General features: G+C 35.6%; 3 protein-coding genes across 10 annotated transcripts; all 3 read right to left on the bottom strand.

Annotated features, from left to right (window-relative positions):
- Positions 1–3,847: 3,847 nt before the first annotated feature.
- Positions 3,848–9,791, bottom strand: LOC131611012 (uncharacterized). Of its 4 annotated transcripts, XR_009286738.1 has the most exons (13): positions 9,510–9,791; positions 9,107–9,415; positions 8,906–9,022; positions 8,497–8,805; positions 8,163–8,420; positions 8,002–8,076; positions 7,636–7,922; positions 7,385–7,532; positions 4,668–4,784; positions 4,471–4,581; positions 4,290–4,371; positions 4,105–4,200; positions 3,848–4,019 (listed from the first exon to the last, which is right to left on the bottom strand). XR_009286738.1 is itself a non-coding variant. In XM_058883132.1 (7 exons), exons 1-7 carry the CDS (start codon positions 9,777–9,779, stop codon positions 7,899–7,901), a joined length of 1,362 nt encoding a protein of 453 aa, XP_058739115.1. In that variant the 5' UTR covers positions 9,780–9,791; the 3' UTR covers positions 7,556–7,898. The 4 variants fall into 4 exon arrangements, 1 of the variants encoding a protein (XP_058739115.1); XR_009286739.1 differs by lacking the exon at positions 7,385–7,532; XR_009286740.1 differs by lacking the exons at positions 3,848–4,019; positions 4,105–4,200; positions 4,290–4,371; positions 4,471–4,581; positions 4,668–4,784 and having other exon boundaries at positions 4,793–7,532.
- A 787-nt stretch (positions 9,792–10,578) lies between these two features.
- On the bottom strand, positions 10,579–20,493 carry LOC131611011 (uncharacterized). Of its 5 annotated transcripts, none has more exons than XM_058883130.1 (5): positions 20,292–20,493; positions 20,097–20,183; positions 14,548–14,666; positions 13,433–13,534; positions 10,579–13,091 (listed from the first exon to the last, which is right to left on the bottom strand). In XM_058883130.1, the coding sequence occupies exon 5, from the start codon at positions 13,035–13,037 to the stop codon at positions 10,584–10,586; it is 2,454 nt and encodes an 817-aa protein (XP_058739113.1). In that variant the 5' UTR covers positions 13,038–13,091; positions 13,433–13,534; positions 14,548–14,666; positions 20,097–20,183; positions 20,292–20,493; the 3' UTR covers positions 10,579–10,583. The 5 variants fall into 5 exon arrangements, with proteins under 5 accessions (XP_058739113.1, XP_058739111.1, XP_058739110.1 ...); XM_058883128.1 differs by having other exon boundaries at positions 14,548–14,710; positions 20,283–20,490; XM_058883127.1 differs by having other exon boundaries at positions 20,283–20,489.
- Positions 16,864–18,383, bottom strand: LOC131615246 (uncharacterized). The gene is made up of 4 exons (XM_058886717.1): positions 17,997–18,383; positions 17,781–17,933; positions 17,583–17,675; positions 16,864–17,025 (listed from the first exon to the last, which is right to left on the bottom strand). The coding sequence occupies exons 1-4, from the start codon at positions 18,381–18,383 to the stop codon at positions 16,864–16,866; spliced, it is 795 nt and encodes a 264-aa protein (XP_058742700.1).
- Positions 20,494–20,935: the final 442 nt, after the last annotated feature.

The raw sequence follows: 20,935 nt of genomic DNA on the forward strand, positions 1-20,935 counted from the left end.
AGGGGGAGAAACTTTGTGTGATCTGTGGGATCCTTAAAAGAAAGAGAGAACATTGGAGCTGGACCTGCCAGAAAGATGTCCTAGTATGATGTGTCAACATCATAAAAGAAGACTGAATACTGTCACTTGTAAAGTTTGAAATATCAAAAACACTGACTACTGAAGACTTCTAAATTGCTGCTACTGAATTGTAATGTTTAAAACCTTGTGTTTTTTTATGTTTCTGTAATACAAAGGTTATGTAAATTAGTTTTAGCCAAAATAAGCCAAAGGAGGAGATTGTAGATGTTTTCAAATTGGCTTTATGTTTGGTAAAACTAATTTAGTAGCAATAGGTTAAATAGAATTATAACTTGTAAGAGAAAGCAGGTTGAAGTTCTATTTAAAGGAAAAACATGTTGTGTTGAAATATTTCAACAGCTGAAATAACATGTCGAAGACGATATCGTGACATCCGGATTTAAGCTGACAGTTTGGATTTTGTTATAACAGAAACAGAATATTCCTAAAACATTGAATCATATGTGGAGCTATATATAAGGAGAACATTTAGGAAACTAAATGTTGAAAGATTTCATAGGAGAATCTGTTGCAAAAGTGTAACAACTTATTATTTTTATTTGGAGCATATTTTATGGAGACATTTGTGGTAAATATCTTGGAGATATTTGTGGAGAATATCTTGGAGCTTATATTGTGGAGCAATTTTAGCAATAGTTTGTTATGTCAGTTTGTCACGATTTAAAGGTCAAAAGAATCAAGTCAAAATATTGAAGATTATGCAGTTTCTAATTATGGAGATAATTTAGGAAACTTATGATTGAAGACATTTCTTTTAGCAGAAGAATTCTGCTGATTTCTAACAGCAAATAAGGTTGTGATTGAAGGCCCAAGTCCAATTGAGAATAGGTTACAAATAGAAGCTTTGTAACCTAGTTTTGGAAGCTAACCGAGTATTGATAATATGTAATATTTAGGGTTAGCCGTGTAGGTGAACCTCCCGATTTGTGGGAAGGTCACTGATTTGTGCCTCGAAGCCTGTAGATAAGAGGTTTGTTTTACTCACTCAGAGGTTGTGAAGCAATGAGTGGAGTTGTGTTCTTGGAGGAAGCTTTGAAGCAACTCTAAGTTATGTTTATTTGTTTGCTTAGAATGTTGGTAATTAGGTTGTCGATGCAGTGGCTTAGTTGTTGGCTACTAGACATCATTGTTGTGATTGGGAGTGGAATGGAGATATTCCATATCTAGGGAGAGCCTAGGTAGAGGGGTCATTGGGTAGTGATTAAGTGAGGAGTTGTAAACTGGGAGTTTAGCTCTGAATTGATACAGCTAATAGTGGACTTTATCCCTGGCTTGGTATGCCCCCAGAGTAGATTGATTAAACCGAACTGGGTGAACAATTCTGTTTTGTTCTTTATTATCTTCACTGATTATGTATTCCTACCTTGTCTGTTTTCTTAATGTCAGATCAGATGTCACGACATTCTATATGACATCTGAGTTCTGCCTTACCATAATTTCATGTGGTAAACTAGTTCCTAGAAATTTACATTTGATGCTTTTTTAGTTATCATCCTCGCAACTGATACAAGTTTCTACACTTGGTTGAGTTTTGGCACAAGAGAACATACCACTCCTCCATATAAAGGATTACGTTTATAGCCATGCAGGGCCGGGCTCCACCAACAATCCCAAACTATATATCAAGATACACAACATTGGATTCTACATATACCACTCTACGAAACACACAAGAAATTTTGACCTTATTAAAAAAATCTTAGAAACACTCATGTTACTATAAGAGAAAGGATCTTACCTTTTTTATGTGGGAGAGACTTACTCCTTTGGCTACAACCTTATATGAAACAAACAATCTCTAGAAAGGTCTCTAAAAATATTATCTAAACATTTTTTGGATGCTTCACAGTGAAAATTTATGTTGGAAAAATGGCTACGACTTGGATCTCATGCCTTCATCGAGAATACATCAAATGGTGCAAATTTCAGTATTAAGGCCTTCTTTTGAAGAAAACAAAACATTTACTTTTCTTCTTTTCCAATAGGTTTAAGTGATATTTTCCAAAGACACAGAAAAAATCATACTCAATTCAGAAAAAAGTTTACACATCGCACAAAATCTGGAAAAAAAATCACAAACAGAAAATCAATCAACAAGAAGTCTGGATAATTTCATTAAAAGAAGTTTGAAAGATACTACATTAGCTTTTAAAAACAAATCAAAGCTAAAATAAAAGAGAAGGAAGTGTTCTTGAATATTTTGGAGACAATATTTTAGAATATAAGGAAGAGAAACTAAAGGCAGATTTGGATTTCCCCGATATTGTACTTATAAGAGAGAAATAAAAATATGTTTTAATGACCAAACACCCCCAAGCTCCAAATATTCACTACAATAAATAATATATTTCGTGACAAAACTTTTACCTCAACCAACAAACAACCGAGGTATAATCCCTAGGCGCGCCATTTTTCTTAAAATCGATCTATTCACTAAGTTAGGTGAACCAGACGACAAGAAAAGTGACTTAGGGATCACACTTTGAATTCTATCTCTTGTATTTTTTACTTTTGTTTATTTTTTGAATTGTCCCATTTATTATTATTCATATTCAACCGAGGGTAAAAGTGACACACTTTCAAGCTAGGTCATTGGCCCGAGAGGAAAAGTAGTGCACTTTCAATTACACTCTACGATACTTCTCCCACCCAACCAAGGTAAAATCCCTAATTCAACCAAGGTAATGTCTTTTTTTTCGTAATAGTAATTTCATCATATTTTTCAAGTAGAATTCAGAACATGCAAACTAAGACCACCACAGGATCCTTGCATTTACAACCACATGATCACGTGATTAACAGCCCTACATCATCCTTTCTCCTAACTCTACACCACTACCACTCATTCAAAATCCTGTCGACTTTTTTTCTATCACCGGTCTCACTAGTCCCTCTTTCCAACTCACAAATCCACTTTAATCAAGCACAAGCTACCATAAGCAACTAGAGACCTGGAATTTCTCTTCTTAACTCAAACCCTTAATCATACCATTCAATCCTACTTTATTGTCCCCCAATTAGTCTATATTATTGGATCCAAATTCAATGTCATTGCATTCAGACACAAATTACTTCATAGACGTGAGCCACCCCTCTATGCCTTTAATTTTGCCATCTCTTTAGCCCACCATGTTATGCCATGTGTTCTAATCACTACAACACGCTGGGGCTTTAAAAGCGCTTATTTTGGGCTTTTAAAGCGCTTAAAAGCGCTGTAAAAGCTGGCGCTGGCGTAGCATACAAAAGCGGTTCTGAAAGCGCTCTGGTAGACCCCCCCTATAAGAGCGCTTTTCTGGAAAAAGCGCTCTGGTAGGCCCCCCCTATAAGAGCGCTTTCCTGGAAAAAGCGCTCTGGTAGACCCCCCTTTAAGAGCGCTTTTTCCAGCAAAGCGCTCTGATAGCCCCCCCTATGAAAGCGCTTTTTCTGGAAAAAACGCTCTGATAGCCCCCCCTATAAGAGCGCTTTTCCAAAAGCGCTTTCGTATGTTGCGTTTTTTTTTAATTTTTTATGCTTTTTTAATAATCTTTGGCAGCGCTTTTACTAAGAAGCGCTTTAGTAGGTGGACCTTTAAGAGCGCTTTTTAAAAGCGTTGTCGTTGCTAAATGAGGTATTTTAATGTGCAGCCTGTAATTTAATCCTCCCAGTCGACCTGTAATATTTTCGACCTGTAATGTTTTCAACCTGTAATATTTTCGACCTGTAATTTATTTTCGACGATATTATTTCAGCCATCAGTAAGACAATATATATACTAATATAATACCATTATAATATCCAAAATTATATATATATACATCATTACAACATCAATAATATTATAGTTCAAATCGACACAAATCCTACATGAAAAATTGCTTAATATAAAATTGACACAAATCCTCTTTGATTTCTTCCAACTTAAGTCTCGGGTACCCAGCAGCACGGAATTCATCAAGGTACTACAAACCAAAAACATAATATGAATGATATATTTATTTAAATGTAATAAATTATATGAAATTATCTTAAGTTATAAATTCATACCGTGAACGGAATCTCTAATTGATTCGCCTGAAGGATTTCTTTCATAAACCTCAAAACAAAGTATCCGCAATCGTAACTGTTTCGCTGTTGCGGACACTACATGGAAAAACAAATAAGATTCTATAGTTGTCTTGTTTTATCAAGTAGCATAAATATTATAAGCAAAATTGTGAAAAATAATGTACCTGCACTTGGATCCAAGTAATGTTGTTTGATTTAGTCCGGGATACCTGTGCGTCCCGTTGACTTCGGAACACTTGTATTGATCTAATTAACAAATATATAAAAGCATATGTTTAGATCAATCCCACAAATAAGTAAATATATAAATATACACGAATATATATTTAGAACGATCCCACTTACAAATCAACAATGTCCTTCATAGCCGGATAATTGGTCCATTCACCATTTACCGAATTTAGATAATACACGACTTCCCTTATAGGGTTGATAGCAAGCAGCAACCAATGTGCTCTATAAATTAAAACAATAGGTTATATGAAAATTTTGCTATACACAAAAGAAACAGAGATTAGATGAACAAAGAATGAGAAACTAACCCTACTGGTCGGGTATTATACGCCCAAAGATGCAGACTTTCTGTATTGCCGGTGGACATGAATCTATCGACTAAGCGCTGTCTAACTGATTCCGGTTCCGAAGCAATTGCCATTCCGCTGCAATGGGCGGAAGACACTGTCATACCCCAAAATTTACCCGATATAATTTACATTTTGTTGATTTATTAAGGGTGTTAAAAATTAAGAGCCATAGGGTTTAATATATCTATTATTAAACTCGATCTCTTATAAAATTCCCTTATAAACCGGTTAAAATAAAATGGAGGTGTGAGTAGCAAGTATTCGGGAGCCAATTTGCTTTGGGCCCATTTTGTTCTATTCATTTAATCATTTTTATTATTCTTTTTATTATTTCTCATAATATTATTACTATTAATTTCATTGTTACTAACTATGATTTGTTAGTGTTTTGTATTATTAGTTTTATAATTATCATTAGTTTTATTATTATTAACTATTATTATTAGTAACAATAATTAGTTTTATTATTATTAACTATTATTATTAGTAATTAGTATTAGAATTATTAGTATTAAATATTATTACTAACTATTTTATTAGGATTAGAATTATCAAAGCTTAGTTGTCAATTATTATTTTAGTTTGTAATTATTTGATTAAGATATTAAGTAAATACAAAAAATCACGGAAAAATAAAAAAGGGAGCTTTTAAGAAACGCGAAAGAAGGGATCAAGAATGGTAAGTTTGGAATCCCTGAAAATCAAATCTTGATTATTCAATTACAAAGGATTTGGATTGATTTTTGTTGACCTAATGGAATGATATATAAGAAACTAACAATTGCATACAGAGGGGGGATTTGGCCGCTGCAGAATCGGACTCAAGAACAAAAAAAATTTCACGTCAAACAACAATTTGCAGTCATGGTTCTAATCGGACAAAAACCAAACAAGGCATTCTAACATGTCCCCCGGTGCTCTCTGATTAATCCCAGCAATTTGCAACACATGAAAGTGCCCAGAATCATGGCCATGGCATTCACGGTTTGGTGATATTTTTTACATTCGATTTCGATAATCATGCAGTTTTAACGTGATTTAAATGCGTAATTGTGTTCAGGTCGATGTTTGCAAGGTATCTGAGTAGTTTAATTGGACGTTGAACGTACACAGAGGAATCCGCCATGGCTAGGGTTCTAAGCTTCGAATTGGGGTTTTAAAATCCAGGCAAAATTGGACCAAAAGAATATCACCAATAAATTCAGAGGACCGAAACGAATTGAACCATGCTCTCACTTTTAATTTCTATTGCATATTGTTTATTTTGGAACTTGCAGGCTTTGTAGCTACACTAAGGAAAACCATCGCTAAAGGTCTGGTTTCGTTTCCAGAAAATTGGTGAAGATGGAGAACAGTACCGCGCGTTTCTTTTTTTTAGTGTTGGTTCATTCGTATTTTAGTATATTTTGTATTGAAGTTATGTTAGTAACAACAAACCAACGTAGCCCGTATGGCTTTGGAGAGAAACTGGGGATCAAAGGGACCTGGGTTCGATCCCAGCGTCCAACATATATTTTTCTTAGTTTCTTTGTTAACATATGCCTTCCGATCCAGTGATTCTAGCGTGCGTGTTCCTACCACACACCCTCACCAAGCAGCCACTGGATCGTGCCCAGATCATGGTCTAACGTCCCAGGCTGCAAGCTCACGGTGGACCCTCCCAAAGCGCGTCATACTGAATCATACCCAGGTTTCATCTATTATTTATTTTATTTCATTTTTTGCCATATTGTTTATATGATTCTAATTGGTTTTTTAACCATTATTATTATCATACACATAATTTATTTTTGAAATCATATTAACAATACAATTAGGATTATAATTAGGACTTAGAATTATTTCCCCGATTATTTTTCCGATTATTCGAGTAATTTGTTTTAATCCATTTTAATTATTAAAAAAATCACAATAAAAACCCTATAAAGGTAATATGCATTAGGGTTTGCCCGATCCCATTGCCATTTGGCAAGAATATTAATTCGATTAATTCTTGAATAATTCTCTCCTCGACCCGACTAAAGCTATTAGTCGCATTAGACGAGAGATAAAACAATAAAACATTAACTCTTATTCAATTCTCTCCTCGACCCGACTAAAGCTATTGGTCGCATTAGACAAGAGATAAAAAATACAAAATTAAAACACATTCAATTTGCTGCCCGCGACGATCAATCTATCGATCTGAGTAACCAGCAATGCCCATTAATCTGTTAGCTATACTGATCAAATCTATTGATCACCGCATCTAACAGTGCCATATTAAAGCAGGGTTGTACGCCCAAAACCACATCTAAAACACTAAACCACGATACTATGGATTTACATCCCTTCAAACACTGCGATGTTCACAACTACGATAAGGTAATTCAAAATACCTTCGAACTTCGCATTTCAAAACAACTTCAAAATAACTTCAAACACTTCCATAATCAAATTCAATTCTAAGGCGTACAATCCTGTGCCCGAACTACGTAGACTCTGATCCTCCATAAGGAGGTACGTAGGCACTTGGCAACAAGGCGAGTCCCCCACCCTAAAATCTCAACTTTCCCCCTTATTCATTTCCTTACCTTAATACTCTTAGCCATCAAACCTTTGCCTTAGATTCAAAGCCAATAGGAAAGGGTTGAGGGTGCCTAACACCTTCCCTCGACCTGAATATAGTAACTTACCCTGATCTCTATACTGCGTAGGGTTTCCTATTCGCCCTTCAGAATAGGTGGCGACTCTCTAAGTTAAAATTTTAGGCAGGTTGCTACAGACACGAAACAGATTCTGTTAGACAATGGAGTCCCGCGCAACACTCTGTCATACAACAACCTTAAATAAAAACATAATAAACATTAGATTATTTTCATTGAAATGTGTAAATAAATTATATTGTGGGACTAATTAAATAATATATCGGATGCGTGAATATTACCGGATGTATGAGTGCATATTACTGACGCCTAGTTGATCATGCCTAAAAATCTCTTCCAAGTCATCAATTGTAATAAGTGAATTGAATTCAATACCGAAGACACTTTCATCCATATTGATTTCACGTAAAGCACCATCCTTCAAATCAGACATATCAATCATTGTTGCGAGCGTCGACCGGTATCGAGGCACAAAAGCACCGCCTTTTTTTGCCGCTGGCTTCGGAGGACCAGTGGGTGGTACGCTACGAACTTGCTGCGTCACTTATTGTGAGTCCCGAGCGGATGCCTAAAAATCATATAAGTTAAGTAAAATATAAAATCATGCAGATTTAGATTCAGATTATATATTAACACTTTAAATGTACCTCTTTTAGTGATGCAACAGACTCATCCTCCTGTAAAATCCCTGTACCCTTAATTGCGGGTTTTATAGGAGCAGTCTAAAATTAAAATGTAAAAAATAATTAATAAACGGTTTAGAACTGACATTCGAAAACTAAATGATTCATAATCGTTTTCAATATACCTCATCACTAATGGTAATGAGCTCCGAGGGCCATTCAACAAATGATCCTATTGCATCTCGCAGCAATGTCGTCTCTGAGACCATGTCAGGTACCGATAGCATCGCATCATGATCTACTACAACATCCACCGATACTTTCAGGTGTCCATCCGGGAGCGGTCTATGGTGAAGTAAATCTCCCAAAGTGTTGTGCACTTTTCCCTTGCCAACTAGTCGATAATTCGGTGCCGATAAGTATAGTTGGCAAGATGAAATGCCCTAAACCAATAGTAAATATAAAGTCATTATCATTAATAAAATAGAACAATTTGTAAGGAAAAAAATTTATAATTACCTCGGGAAATTTCCTTTGACAGTTGATACTAGCCTTATCACTAGTTTCTTTCACCGATGAAGTGTTGCACTTTTCTCTCATATACATCTCTTTATCTCTTTGCAATTCAGAGACTTGTGCTTGCAATTCCTGCAACTTTTGCAACACTTCTTCATTGGTAAGATTTGATCTTCTCCTAGGACTCTTGTAAAAAGAAGTTGGAGTCACACCATGACCCTTACCCCTCACCCGACCGGGATACTCAGGAGCATCTAGTGCTCTACTAAGTACGCTTCCCTCACTGGTGGATACCGATTGCGACAAGGTCTCCTGTAATTCATTTACATTTCAATAATTATTAGTGGAGATAAAAAATCATTTATATATTAAAAAACATTTGATTTAATTAAAGACACAGTATTATACTTACACATTCAGTATAAACTCTCTGAACATCGGGATCGACAGCTTGATTCTTGCCCACACGAGCTTCCTTCCACAACACATGTACAGGAAGTGAAGGTTCCTCACTTTTAGTCTCCTCTAACTATGCATTGACACAAATGATAAAATCGTCAAATAAAACATGCACATTTAGACAATTAATTAAAACACATTTCTATTTACTTACAATTTTATCATCTAAGCGTGCATATCCCAAACGCCCTTTTTTGTATGGATACGCGGGTTTTGATGCTCTCGCACTATTCGTGGCACTCCTTTTCCGAAAGTCTTCATCTCTTTGCTTTACAAACTCAGCCCAATCTTTTTCACCAATGAAGATCTCATACTTTTTTGGCCGTCCCGGTGCCTCTTCAAGAAAGTTTCCATCTTTATCCTTAAGATAGGTGTTTGTCAAAAAAGCTTTCCACCCTCTATATCTTTTGCCGGCCAAACTAAGTATGTAGCGTCTACGATCATCTGGTATCTCAAAAGTCCTCTGCAAAAAAACATACGCATAGTGTGTCAGTATAAGTAATTTAAACAATTTATCGTCAAGATAATAACAACAATTACCCGTATATGATATATACCTGAAGCTCGTCCCAAATCGCTTTTTTTTTCGCATCCAACTTTAAACTTTTCATATTCCATTTATCTACGGAGACCAGAATATGCATACGAACAAGTGTACCAATATAACTTGTCAACTTTGCAGAATTAGGACCAATTGCTTGATTTTCAGAATTCCATTCCAATCGGTATACTAATCCTTGGTCTCTATGTCGAATGATTCCCTTCATAATGGTGATGCCTCGTGCAACTTCTTTTGCTTCAGTATCAGGTGGAGCATTTGTATCCATTAATTGCGTATGCGCTATAAGAAAGCACAATTACACTTGGACCATAGGCTAAACATCTCAACCTTTATGTCACTGAAGCTGGATCTGAACGATAATTTGAATAAATATGATCCCTAAACCACGGTATGAAACTTCGATTGTGCTCTCGTACTATCCAGTTCTCATTTCTATTTGGATTTAAATCTCGGAGAACAACCTTGTGCATTTCAACATACAGCTCAACCTCAATCTCATTGTGCAGAACATACAAGTGCGCTTGATCCCGTTCGACCATTGATACTGTCACAACTTTATTTCCAATTAGCCTTTTTCCTGCTTTTTTTTCGACAATATGAGATTTGGGGAGTCCAATTGATTGAACATTTGACAGATATTCAGTACAAAACTCAACCGCTTCTTCAACAACGTATCGTTCGGCAATACAACCCTCCGGTCGACTTCTAATTTTCACGTACCCTTTTAATATTTTCATATAACGTTCAGCAGGGTACATCCATCTCATATAAGCTGGTCCGCACAATTGTGTCTCTTTCACAAGATGAACGACTAGATGAACCATTATGTCAAAAAACGAGGGAGGAAAATACATTTCAAGATCACATAAAGTAACAACTATCTCTTTTTGCAATGTTGGTAAGATCGCGGGATCGACCACCTTACTGCAAATAGACCTGAAGAAGAAACACATCTTAGTTATTGCGCTTCTTACTTTTTCTGGAAGAATAGAACGTATACCTATTGGTAAAAAATGTTCCATTATAACATGGCAATCATGCGTCTTCAAACTCTTTAACTTGAGGTCTTTCATGGACACAAGTCTTCTAATATCTGAAGAGTAGCCTTCTGGAACTTTAACTTCACTGAGGAACTTACACAATGTTCGACCATTGATACTGTCACAACTTTATTTCCAATTAGCCTTTTTCCTGCTTTTTTTTCGACAATATGAGATTTGGGGAGTCCAATTGATTGAACATTTGACAGATATTCAGTACAAAACTCAACCGCTTCTTCAACAACGTATCGTTCGGCAATACAACCCTCCGGTCGACTTCTAATTTTCACGTACCCTTTTAATATTTTCATATAACGTTCAGCAGGGTACATCCATCTCATATAAGCTGGTCCGCACAATTGTGTCTCTTTCACAAGATGAACGACTAGATGAACCATTATGTCAAAAAACGAGGGAGGAAAATACATTTCAAGATCACATAAAGTAACAACTATCTCTTTTTGCAATGTTGGTAAGATCGCGGGATCGACCACCCTACTGCAAATAGACCTGAAGAAGAAACACATCTTAGTTATTGCGCTTCTTACTTTTTCTGGCAGAATAGAACGTATACCTATTGGTAAAAAATGTTCCATTATAACATGGCAATCATGCGTCTTCAAACTCTTTAACTTGAGGTCTTTCATGGACACAAGTCTTCTAATATCTGAAGAGTAGCCTTCTGGAACTTTAACTTCACTGAGGAACTTACACAATGTTTTCTTCTCCTTTCTAGATAGAGTGTAAACAGCAGGTGGCAGATATGTTCGTCTTCCTTTCGTCACGGGTCCCAATTCAGTTCTCATTCCCATGTTTACCATGTCCTTCCTTATGTTAAGGCCATCCTTAGACTTTCCTTGTATATTGAGTAACGTACCTATGACGTTGTCAAATACATTTTTTTCAATATGCATAACATCCAGGAAATGTCTTACGTACAACGACTTCCAATATGGAAGTTCAAAAAAAATTGACTTCTTCTTCCACCCACCCTTGACAAGTGAATGTGCAAAAGGCTTGCCAAACTGAGTGCTCATATCTTTCACCTTTTCAAAAATTTGATCACCTAACAAAAAAGGCGGGGTTGTACCATGTTCGGCCTTTCCATTGAATGCTTTTCTCCACCCACGGTAGTGATGATTAGAATTTAAGAATCTACGATGGCCGAGAAAGACATTCTTCTGACAAAGCTCCAATCGTGTCGTATCGGTTTCGTCTTCACAAATAGGACACGCCTTTTGACCTTTATTGCTGTACCCGGATAGATTTCCGTATGCTGGAAAATCATTAATTGTTCCAAACAACATCGCCCTCAAGTTGAAACTTTCCTTCCTATACCCATCGTAAACCTCCACACCGTTCTCCCACAAAAACTTTAAATCTTCGATTAAGGGTGCCAAGTATACGTCTATATCATTCCCTGGTTGTTTAGGCCCAGAAATTAGCATAGATAACATCATGTACTTACGCTTCATACATAGCCACGGAGGTAGGTTATAGATCATAAGAATCACAGGCCATGTGCTATGCGAGATACTTTGAATACCATGCGGGTTCATTCCATCAGTAGACAATGACAACCGAAGGTTTCTTGCTTCTTTTCCAAATTCAGGATAATCAGTATCAACTTTCATCCATTGTGGTGAGTCTGCCGGATGTCGTAACTTTCCGTCAATAATTCTTTCATCTGCATGCCAAGTCAAGTGTCTTGAATCGGTCTCACTACGATACATGCGTCTAAATCTCGGAATTATAGGAAAATACCATAAGACTTTAGTAGGAGAAAACTTTGTATTATATCGAGGGGCACCATATTTAGGACACTCATTCAACGCGGCATACTCGTTTCGAAACAAAACGCAATCGTTTGGACATGCATGTATCTTATCATAGCTCATGCCAATAGAGGACAACATCTTTTTGGCTTCATACGGTCGATTGGGAAGAACATTATCCTCTGGTAGCATATCTTTCATAAGGGCTAATAACTCTGTGAAACTTTTATCCGACCATCCATTGTCCGCCTTTAAGTTGTACAACTTTAGCACCGCAGACAATCTTGTGAATTTTGAACAACCATCATACAACGGTTTCTCTGCATCGCTTACCAACCTCTCAAACATTTTGGGACAATCCGCAAGATCTTCTTCAAGCGCTTCTGCAATCTCTTCGACTCGATCGCAATCGTATGTGTCTGTGCAATCGTCGTTTGAAGCATACTTCCTATTACAACTCGACTCAGCATTCCCGTTACTTTTCTCACCATGCATTGTCCAACATGTATAACTTCTATCAATTCCAAACCGTAGTAAATGGGATGCCAACTTATTCCCGTCAACCTTACCCCCATAACAACAACCCGAGCAAGGACACAGCATTCGAAGCGGGTCTTCGGAGTGCGCAACCGCAAACTCAACGAATTCCCATACCCCTTTCTCGTACTCTTTCGACAATCGGTTTGATTTCATCCATGTCTTATACATGTCTTAATTACGCTAAACAAAAACGGTCAAACTTTCACTCTTCACAAGTAACCCCTATGGCGAATTCAATTCACAAAGTTAGTAAGTTCATCACTTAACGATTAACGAAATTGACATCAAGAATATTCCACATGTCGGAATAATGAGTATTACTTAATATAATCTAAAAGTTACAAAGTTAGTAAGTTCATCACTTAAAAATCAGAGAATATTTCACATGTCGGAATAATGAGTATTACACTCATGTCTTAATTAATTAAGCTAAACAAAAACAACTAATTATTAAGGAACAAAACGGTATAATGCGTTTCTGTCAAAACGCAAAGGATACACGGAATGAATCAGAAGCAATAAAAAGCAACATATTACTTTGGCGAGAGAGAACAATTAATTACCTGTATAGTAGAAAGCAACTTCTAGACCCACACAATGTAAGATTCTTGAATGAGATCAAACTTTCACTCTTCACAAGTAACCCCTTTCTAGCAAAGACATTCCTAAAAAATATAAAATAAAAAACTTAATTGAAGAGTATAAAAATGAGAACAAGATTTTTCAAATGCATTCAAATTCAAATTCAAGTAAACTCACAAACTAACACAATTTTCAAACAAAAAATGAAACAAGATGCAAGAAGTCACATTGTACCATGATAAATTGGGTTCAAAACAAGTTCTAAATCCCTAAACCAACATCCCGGACAGCCATGATATACGTATAAATTGGCTCTGAAAATTCACTTCAAACAAGTTCAAGATGAAAGAAAGTAAACTCAACCATAGCCAAAAGATCTATCGATCAACCAAAATCATGCATATTCAAATATCAAAGCTCAACGATGTCTTTAGAATCAAAATCAAATAATATCAATACAAAATATGACTTAATTCCACTTCAAAACATGAGATCAATTCCAACCACCTTTGAATCAATACAAAATATGACTTAAGTTCACTTCAAACATGTCTTACACAACGAACTCAGGCAGCCATGAACATGAACCAAAACCAAAACTCAAAGAGAAGCACAATATCATTCAAATCCAATCTAATACAATATATGGATTATCAAACACTTAGCAAAAAAGAACCACCAATAGTTATACTCAAACCCGACACATAACTATGCTAATGTGAGTATTAGCATAGAAAACGATTGCATTCATCTTTCAAATGTCAAAAACAGTGCCATTATCCAATTCCCAGTTACAACATAGAAGCAGAAGAGAACACAAACATAACTATGCTAATATTAAGTCGAAGTGTTAATCTCTTGTGGCTAAATGATAATTTTTTTCATTATGGAAAAGAATTGTTTTACTCATGTTTGAAGAAGATTCCATGAGGCAAGTATGCGTTTCATGTACTTTCTCAGTCTGGTTTTGTCCTTCCATAATTTCTATATTGCACACACACTACAAGCATAACTTCAATACTGATTGAAAATATAACACACACTAATACCATACAAATATGACATAATTTCTATATAGCACACACTAATATTGTACCTGGTGACGGCGAACCAGAGGCGGAGGGAGAACGGAGAACCAGCGGCTGAGACGACAAACCAGAGGCGGAGACGGAGAACCAGAGGAAGAGGGAGAACGTGGTGGAGTGATGGCCGTAGCTGCAATTGAAGATGAAGGTCATGGCGAAGGGACAGTCAGAGAACTGTGGATGAAAGTGGTTAGGGATTCAGACGCGAGGAGAAGAAGAGAGAACGAGAAATTAATTGGGGCAAAACGTGTTTCTGTGTTAATTAGTTTAATTAATTTAATTTTAAAATACCTACGAGGGCGCTTTTGAAAAGCGCTTTAGAAGCACCCCCTATACCAGCGCTTTTTAGGAGAAAAGCGCTTTCGTAGCCTACCCCTATAGCAGCGCTTTTGAAAGCGCTTTCGTAGCCCACCCTATACCAGCGCTTCTCTAAAGCGCTTTCGTATCCCAGGCTATACCAGCGCTTTTAAAAAGCGCTTTCGTAGAGCCCCCATATACCAGCGCTTTTTCCGCTTGTTTTTTTTTGTCTTTAGCGAAAGCTATAGCAGCGCTTTCTCTCAAAGCGCTGTCGTAGCTGCGCTGCTAAATGAAAGATTTGGCGTAGTGAATTCTGGTCCTTTCACCAACTAATTATATTATCTCATATGGCAATTCAACAATGAACCTTGAGGACAAGGTTCCTCAAGGGACCAAGCGTATTGTTAGGAGGCCCAATTTAAAGCCCAAGAGAAAAAGAAAAAAATAGCTTTACTTATATATTGCTATTAGTTTTTAAAAGGGGTGCAATTAAAATAAATTTATTACTTTTTTTTAAAAGCGATGATTCAATATCAAAAAGAGTATAAGAGGTGTTCTAACCCTTACAAATAAACACAAATTATAAACTAGCAGTAGACCAATCATACTTACTACAAGTACTGGAGAAACTAACACAAATTATAATAGGGCAATAAACCAATCATACTTACTACAAGTACTGGAGAAACTATTGCCTACAATATACCATTTCCAAGTAATCACCTTAATAGAAAATAAGGCTTCTTCTAAACTAAATACTTTATCTTGAAACAAAGGAAAGTCCCTCCCCATCCAAATAATCCAACAGGTAGCAATCCAAAACATACCAGCCTTACTATTTTGTTTAGTGTTATTTTTCAGAAATGGCACATGATCATTTATTTCTAGAAAATTTTAACTATTTAAGTATATTGAGGTTAATGAAAACATATGTTTTTTTTTTTGTGAGATCTAGACTATCCCTTGTAAAATTAGGGGGTAATTTATCTCAAATGACATATACTAATGAAATTTTGCCACATAAAATAAAATTTTAAAATTATATATTAATTTAAAATCTTAAAGCATTTGGTCTATGTCTCCTCTCACTTATAAAGTATTCAACATTCTTTTTTTTCACCCATTGAAAATTATTACTCACAATTAATATAAAAACATCTTATTACTCAAAAATCAAGTTATATTTTTTTAGTAAGCAAGTTATATTAAAAGGAGAACTAAGGGTTCTCAACACCTGTTTACATCAAGAAAGGGGAGACGACCCTGCCAAAACCGAGAGATTACACACCAATTAGTACTGTGAAATAAATAACAAAGGATCTTTGTTAAAGTCGTAAAAACTACAAATGGGATATGTAATATCTCCTACAAACGCCCACTTCCAAACCAAAAACTTAATGCTCCAAATTGTATTATCCACATTTCACCCTTCATTCCTAAAACAAACCCAATTTTTATATAGCCAAAGAGTCTATAAAGTTGCAAACCAAACTACACCTAGTTTACCTTCTTTAACTTTATTTTTTTTTTTACAAAAAGAGAACCAATCCATAAAACCACAAAAATAATCTTCCTCCACACCTCCATACGGTTTTCCAATCCACATAGCCACCTCTCTCCAAACCACCTTAACCGAAGAACAAGTAAAGAAAGAATTATTCCTACTTTCAGAATCGACACCACAAAAAACACTCTTGGAATTATCTACCAAAAAAATAATGCCTCTATGTGAGAGTAAATCCTTTTGTTGGAATCCTATTCACAAGGAGTCTCCAACCAAACGCCTTAATTTTGAATGGAACTTCTGCTTTCCACACCAAACGTAATGCCACATCACATCTATTAAAAGGACCATAAGGAATACCAGAACCGACATAAAAATTATAGCAAGATGCAACGGAGAAAACTCCATCCGATTCGGCTCTCCATTTCACCCATCACCTTCTGCACAACACGGTCCACGACCCTCCAACAAAACAACCAAGGATTCCATATCCGAATCAAGATTATGATCGGCTAAATCCAACGAATTAATCCCACAATTCCCCCAAGTCCATACCCCATTCACCCAACCTCCCATACCCGCCACCGCCACCTCCCATACCCGCCACCGCCACCTTCTTCAAACTAGATTTCTCATATAATTCCGGAAAATCCTTCTTTAAACAAACCGTTTCCAACCACAACGCTTCCTAAAACGGGATAGAAAACCTATTCCCAATTTTAAAACGACAATATGACTCCATAGGATCTCCAACCCCAACTTTCCCAATTGCAATCAAATCCCTCCACCAATAAGAAGCGATAGAAGAAGAAGAAGATGAAGTAGAAAAGGATAAAGGAAGCATACATCCACAAAAAGTCTTCATGATTAAATCGCCATAGCACGCTTTCAACTATTTAAACCAAAGAACTTCTTCTCCTTTAATAATTCTCCACCTACATTTATTTAGAAGCGCCAAATTAAAGTCCACAATATTTTTAATGCCAAGGCCTCCTTTTTCCACCAGTAGACATACACTCTTCCAACTCACCCAACGGATCCTCTTCTCTTATCCTCCATCCCTCTTCCCCACAAGAAATTACCTTGAATGCTAGTAATTTCCTTAGTCACCAAAGCCGACATCTTGTAAAAAGACATAATAAAAATCTAGAGAGAGCTAAGAACTGACTTAAAGAGAACTATTCTACCTCCCTAACTAAGGAAATGATTCTTCCAACCCGAAAGCCGCTTCTTCAACTTAGTTACAGGAGGCTTCCAAGTCGCTACCTTACGCGGATTACACCCAATGACAATACCAATAAAAGTAAACATCCCCTCTTCCACCTTGCAAGAAAGAACCTAAGAAGCCGCATCCAAAAAATTCTTACTAACATTGTAACCAATCAATTTACTCTTGTGATAATTAATGCCAAGCCCCGAAACAAGTTCGAAAGCCCTAAGAACCTCCTTGATAGCCAAAACATGCCTATATGACCCTTCACCCACTAAAAGTGTGTCATCTGCAAATTGGAGAATATCCACCTCACACTCCCCCTTAATATCAAGACCTTTGAATTCACTATTCTCCACTGATTTCCTCACTAAACCCGCTAGGCCCTTAACCACCAAAACAAAAAGAAAAGGCGATAAGGGGTCGCCTTGCCTCAATCTCTTCTATACCACAAGCTCCTTTGTTGGACACCCATTCACCAAAACGAACATCTTACTATGGAAAACCAAGATATCCACCCATGTCCTCCACAATACACCAAACCCCATTCTATCCATAATATACCTAAGGAAATTCCAAGAAACTTTGTCATAAGCTTTCTCAAAATCTACATTGAATAAAATACTCCTTCTTCCCTCTATTTTGACTAAATCCACAACCTCATTTGCAACCACCACTCCGTCAAGAAGTTGTCTACCCGACACAAAAGCATTTTGAGAAGGAGAGATAATCGCATGGAGAACCTTTTTCAACCTACCAACTAGAAGTTTTGAAATAGCCTTGTACATGCATCCCACCAAACATATAGGTCTATACTGGGATGTGTTGATGTGCATAAGGTATATCCTTATGCACGGTGCATAAATACTCAAATATTGTTTATATTACTCAAAGTATTATATTTATTACTCAAAATGATATACAGATAACTCAAAATAGTATAAATATTAATCAAAACAATGAATATATTACTCAAAATAGTTAAAATTCGATATTACTCAGAATGATGTAAATATTACTCAGAATAGTGTATTATTACTCATAATTAATAATTACTCATAATTAATAGATGTGTACAAATAATTTGTATATTATTCTGGGATTATGATATTATTACGCATTTCTAACTAAAATGTTACTCGGAATAATTTAAATATTACTCGTACGAGACTTATGCACCGTGCATAAGGATATACCTTATGCACATCAACCTGACCCGGTCTATACTCATCCAAAAATCAAGTTAAATATTATTTTCTGAATTTAATTTTGATTCTTTAATATTTTAAGTTAATATTTGATTATAAAATTTTACTTTCACGTGACAAGATTTCATCGGTAAACGTGATTTATGATAAATTACCTCCTTAACTTTATAAGGAGTAGTAAAAAATTCATCTTTTTTTATTCATTTTTCCTTTATAATCTTGATCTACAAATTTAGCTGTATCAGTTAGTTTATAGAGTCACGACCAAATCTATTAAATTAAAGTCGAATAAGTAAAATAAAGAAATTAATCAAGACTTGCGCATTTATTTTATTACGTTATTATATTTTTACTCTGACATTTTAGTTTTCCATATAGTATTAAGGAAAACAAAGTATTTATAATTGTGAAATAAATTAAAAGGTACGAGTAATATAAATTGTAGTGCAATAAAACCAAAAAGTATAAAAAACAATGATAGAAATATTAAATGATAGTCTTTAAATTAACACAAAAACTATTTTCAACATTGTTAAGAGTCCCACATCGGACAATATATGGCCTGAACATGTCTTTATAAGTGGGGGCAATCCTCACCCTACAAGCCGGTTTTGTAGGGATGAGTTAGGCCCAACCACATTTCTTAACATGGTATCAGAGCCTCGTTTAAGATCCGGTGGGCCACCTTCTATGGTTTCCGCTATCGGGCCACCCGCCATTTATTTCCACGCTCCAGTTGTCTAGTCCTGGGCGTGAGGAGGTGTGTTAAGAGTCCCACATCGGACAAGATATGGCCTGAACATGTCCTTATAAGTGGGGGCAATCCTTACCCTACAAGCCGGTTTTGTAGGGTTGAGTTAGGCCTAACCACACTTCTTAACATGGTATCAAGAGCCTCGTTTAAGATCTGGTGGGCCACCTTCCATGGTTTCCGTTATCGGGCCACCCACCATTTATTTCCACGCTCTAGTTGTCTAGTCCTGGGCGTGAGGGGGTGTGTTAAGAGTCTCACATCGGACAATATATGGCCTGAACATGTCCTTATAAGTGGGGGCAATTCTCACCCTACAAACCAGTTTTGTAGGGATGAGTTAGGCCCAACCACATTTCTTAACAAACATAAATATGAAAAATATTCTAATAGACGATAAGAAGATAGTTTACATAATATTTTTGATACCTTATTTTAAAGCCATATACTATAGTCCATAATATTTTAAAAAATAACTAAATAAAAATCAAACTATAATTAAGATGTCAATACCATAACTAAGGACAACTTAATTATTATTATAGGACCTGATCATCATCTCATATGTTAAGTCATTCAAATACACTTACACTTACGGAAAATACAAATAGGTATCAAAGGAGTCTTGCAACCACTATTAGTTGGGAGACAATCATCATCACTCTCACATAAGTACTCTATAGTTGTAAAAAAGAGAATAAAAGTTAATATTGCTAAAATAGGATAAAATATTATGTAAGTAGGAAAGAAGAAATTTTGAAAAGAAAAAAAGTTACCAAAGTTACCGTCAACGCTTGTTATGACAAGAAATAGAGAAAAAATGATGATCACAAGAACAAAATTAATAATTTTAACCATATTTTCTACCGTAACTAACAAATAAGATATTATTGTATTACTCTATGATTTAAGATTTAATACATCACTTACAATACTTATATAGTTGTTTTTGAACAGTTATTGAGTTTTTTTTCGATGAAGAGTTGTAAAAATAAATATCTTAGATTTTATAATTATTAAATGTCTCTTAAATATATGAATGTGTTGTATTTTTCATCTTTTAGATACGTAGAGAGGAGGTGATGTAAATATGTCCATTTTAAATTATTTTATAATCTTTAATTAGTTAACTTTGATCCTTTGGGCTACTTAACTAGGAGTTTGTGTAAAAAAATTATCATCATTTTCTTCTTCCAAATTTTGATCATTTTATTTTCTTTTATAATTCAAAAGCGAAAATAAAAAAACACATTACTAAATCATTTTATTATCTTTTATAATTCAAAAATGAAAATAACAAAACATTAATAATATATTTTATCATTATAAATGTCTCTTTATTAATCAACGTGTGAGAGTTAATACCTTTAAGACGTAGTTCTTTTTTAAGGGTAAAATAAATATATAATAGTAGGAAATTAAAAACTCG

This window comes from Vicia villosa, linkage group LG6 (assembly GCF_029867415.1).
Source record: "Vicia villosa cultivar HV-30 ecotype Madison, WI linkage group LG6, Vvil1.0, whole genome shotgun sequence".
Lineage (NCBI taxonomy): Eukaryota > Viridiplantae > Streptophyta > Magnoliopsida > Fabales > Fabaceae > Vicia > Vicia villosa.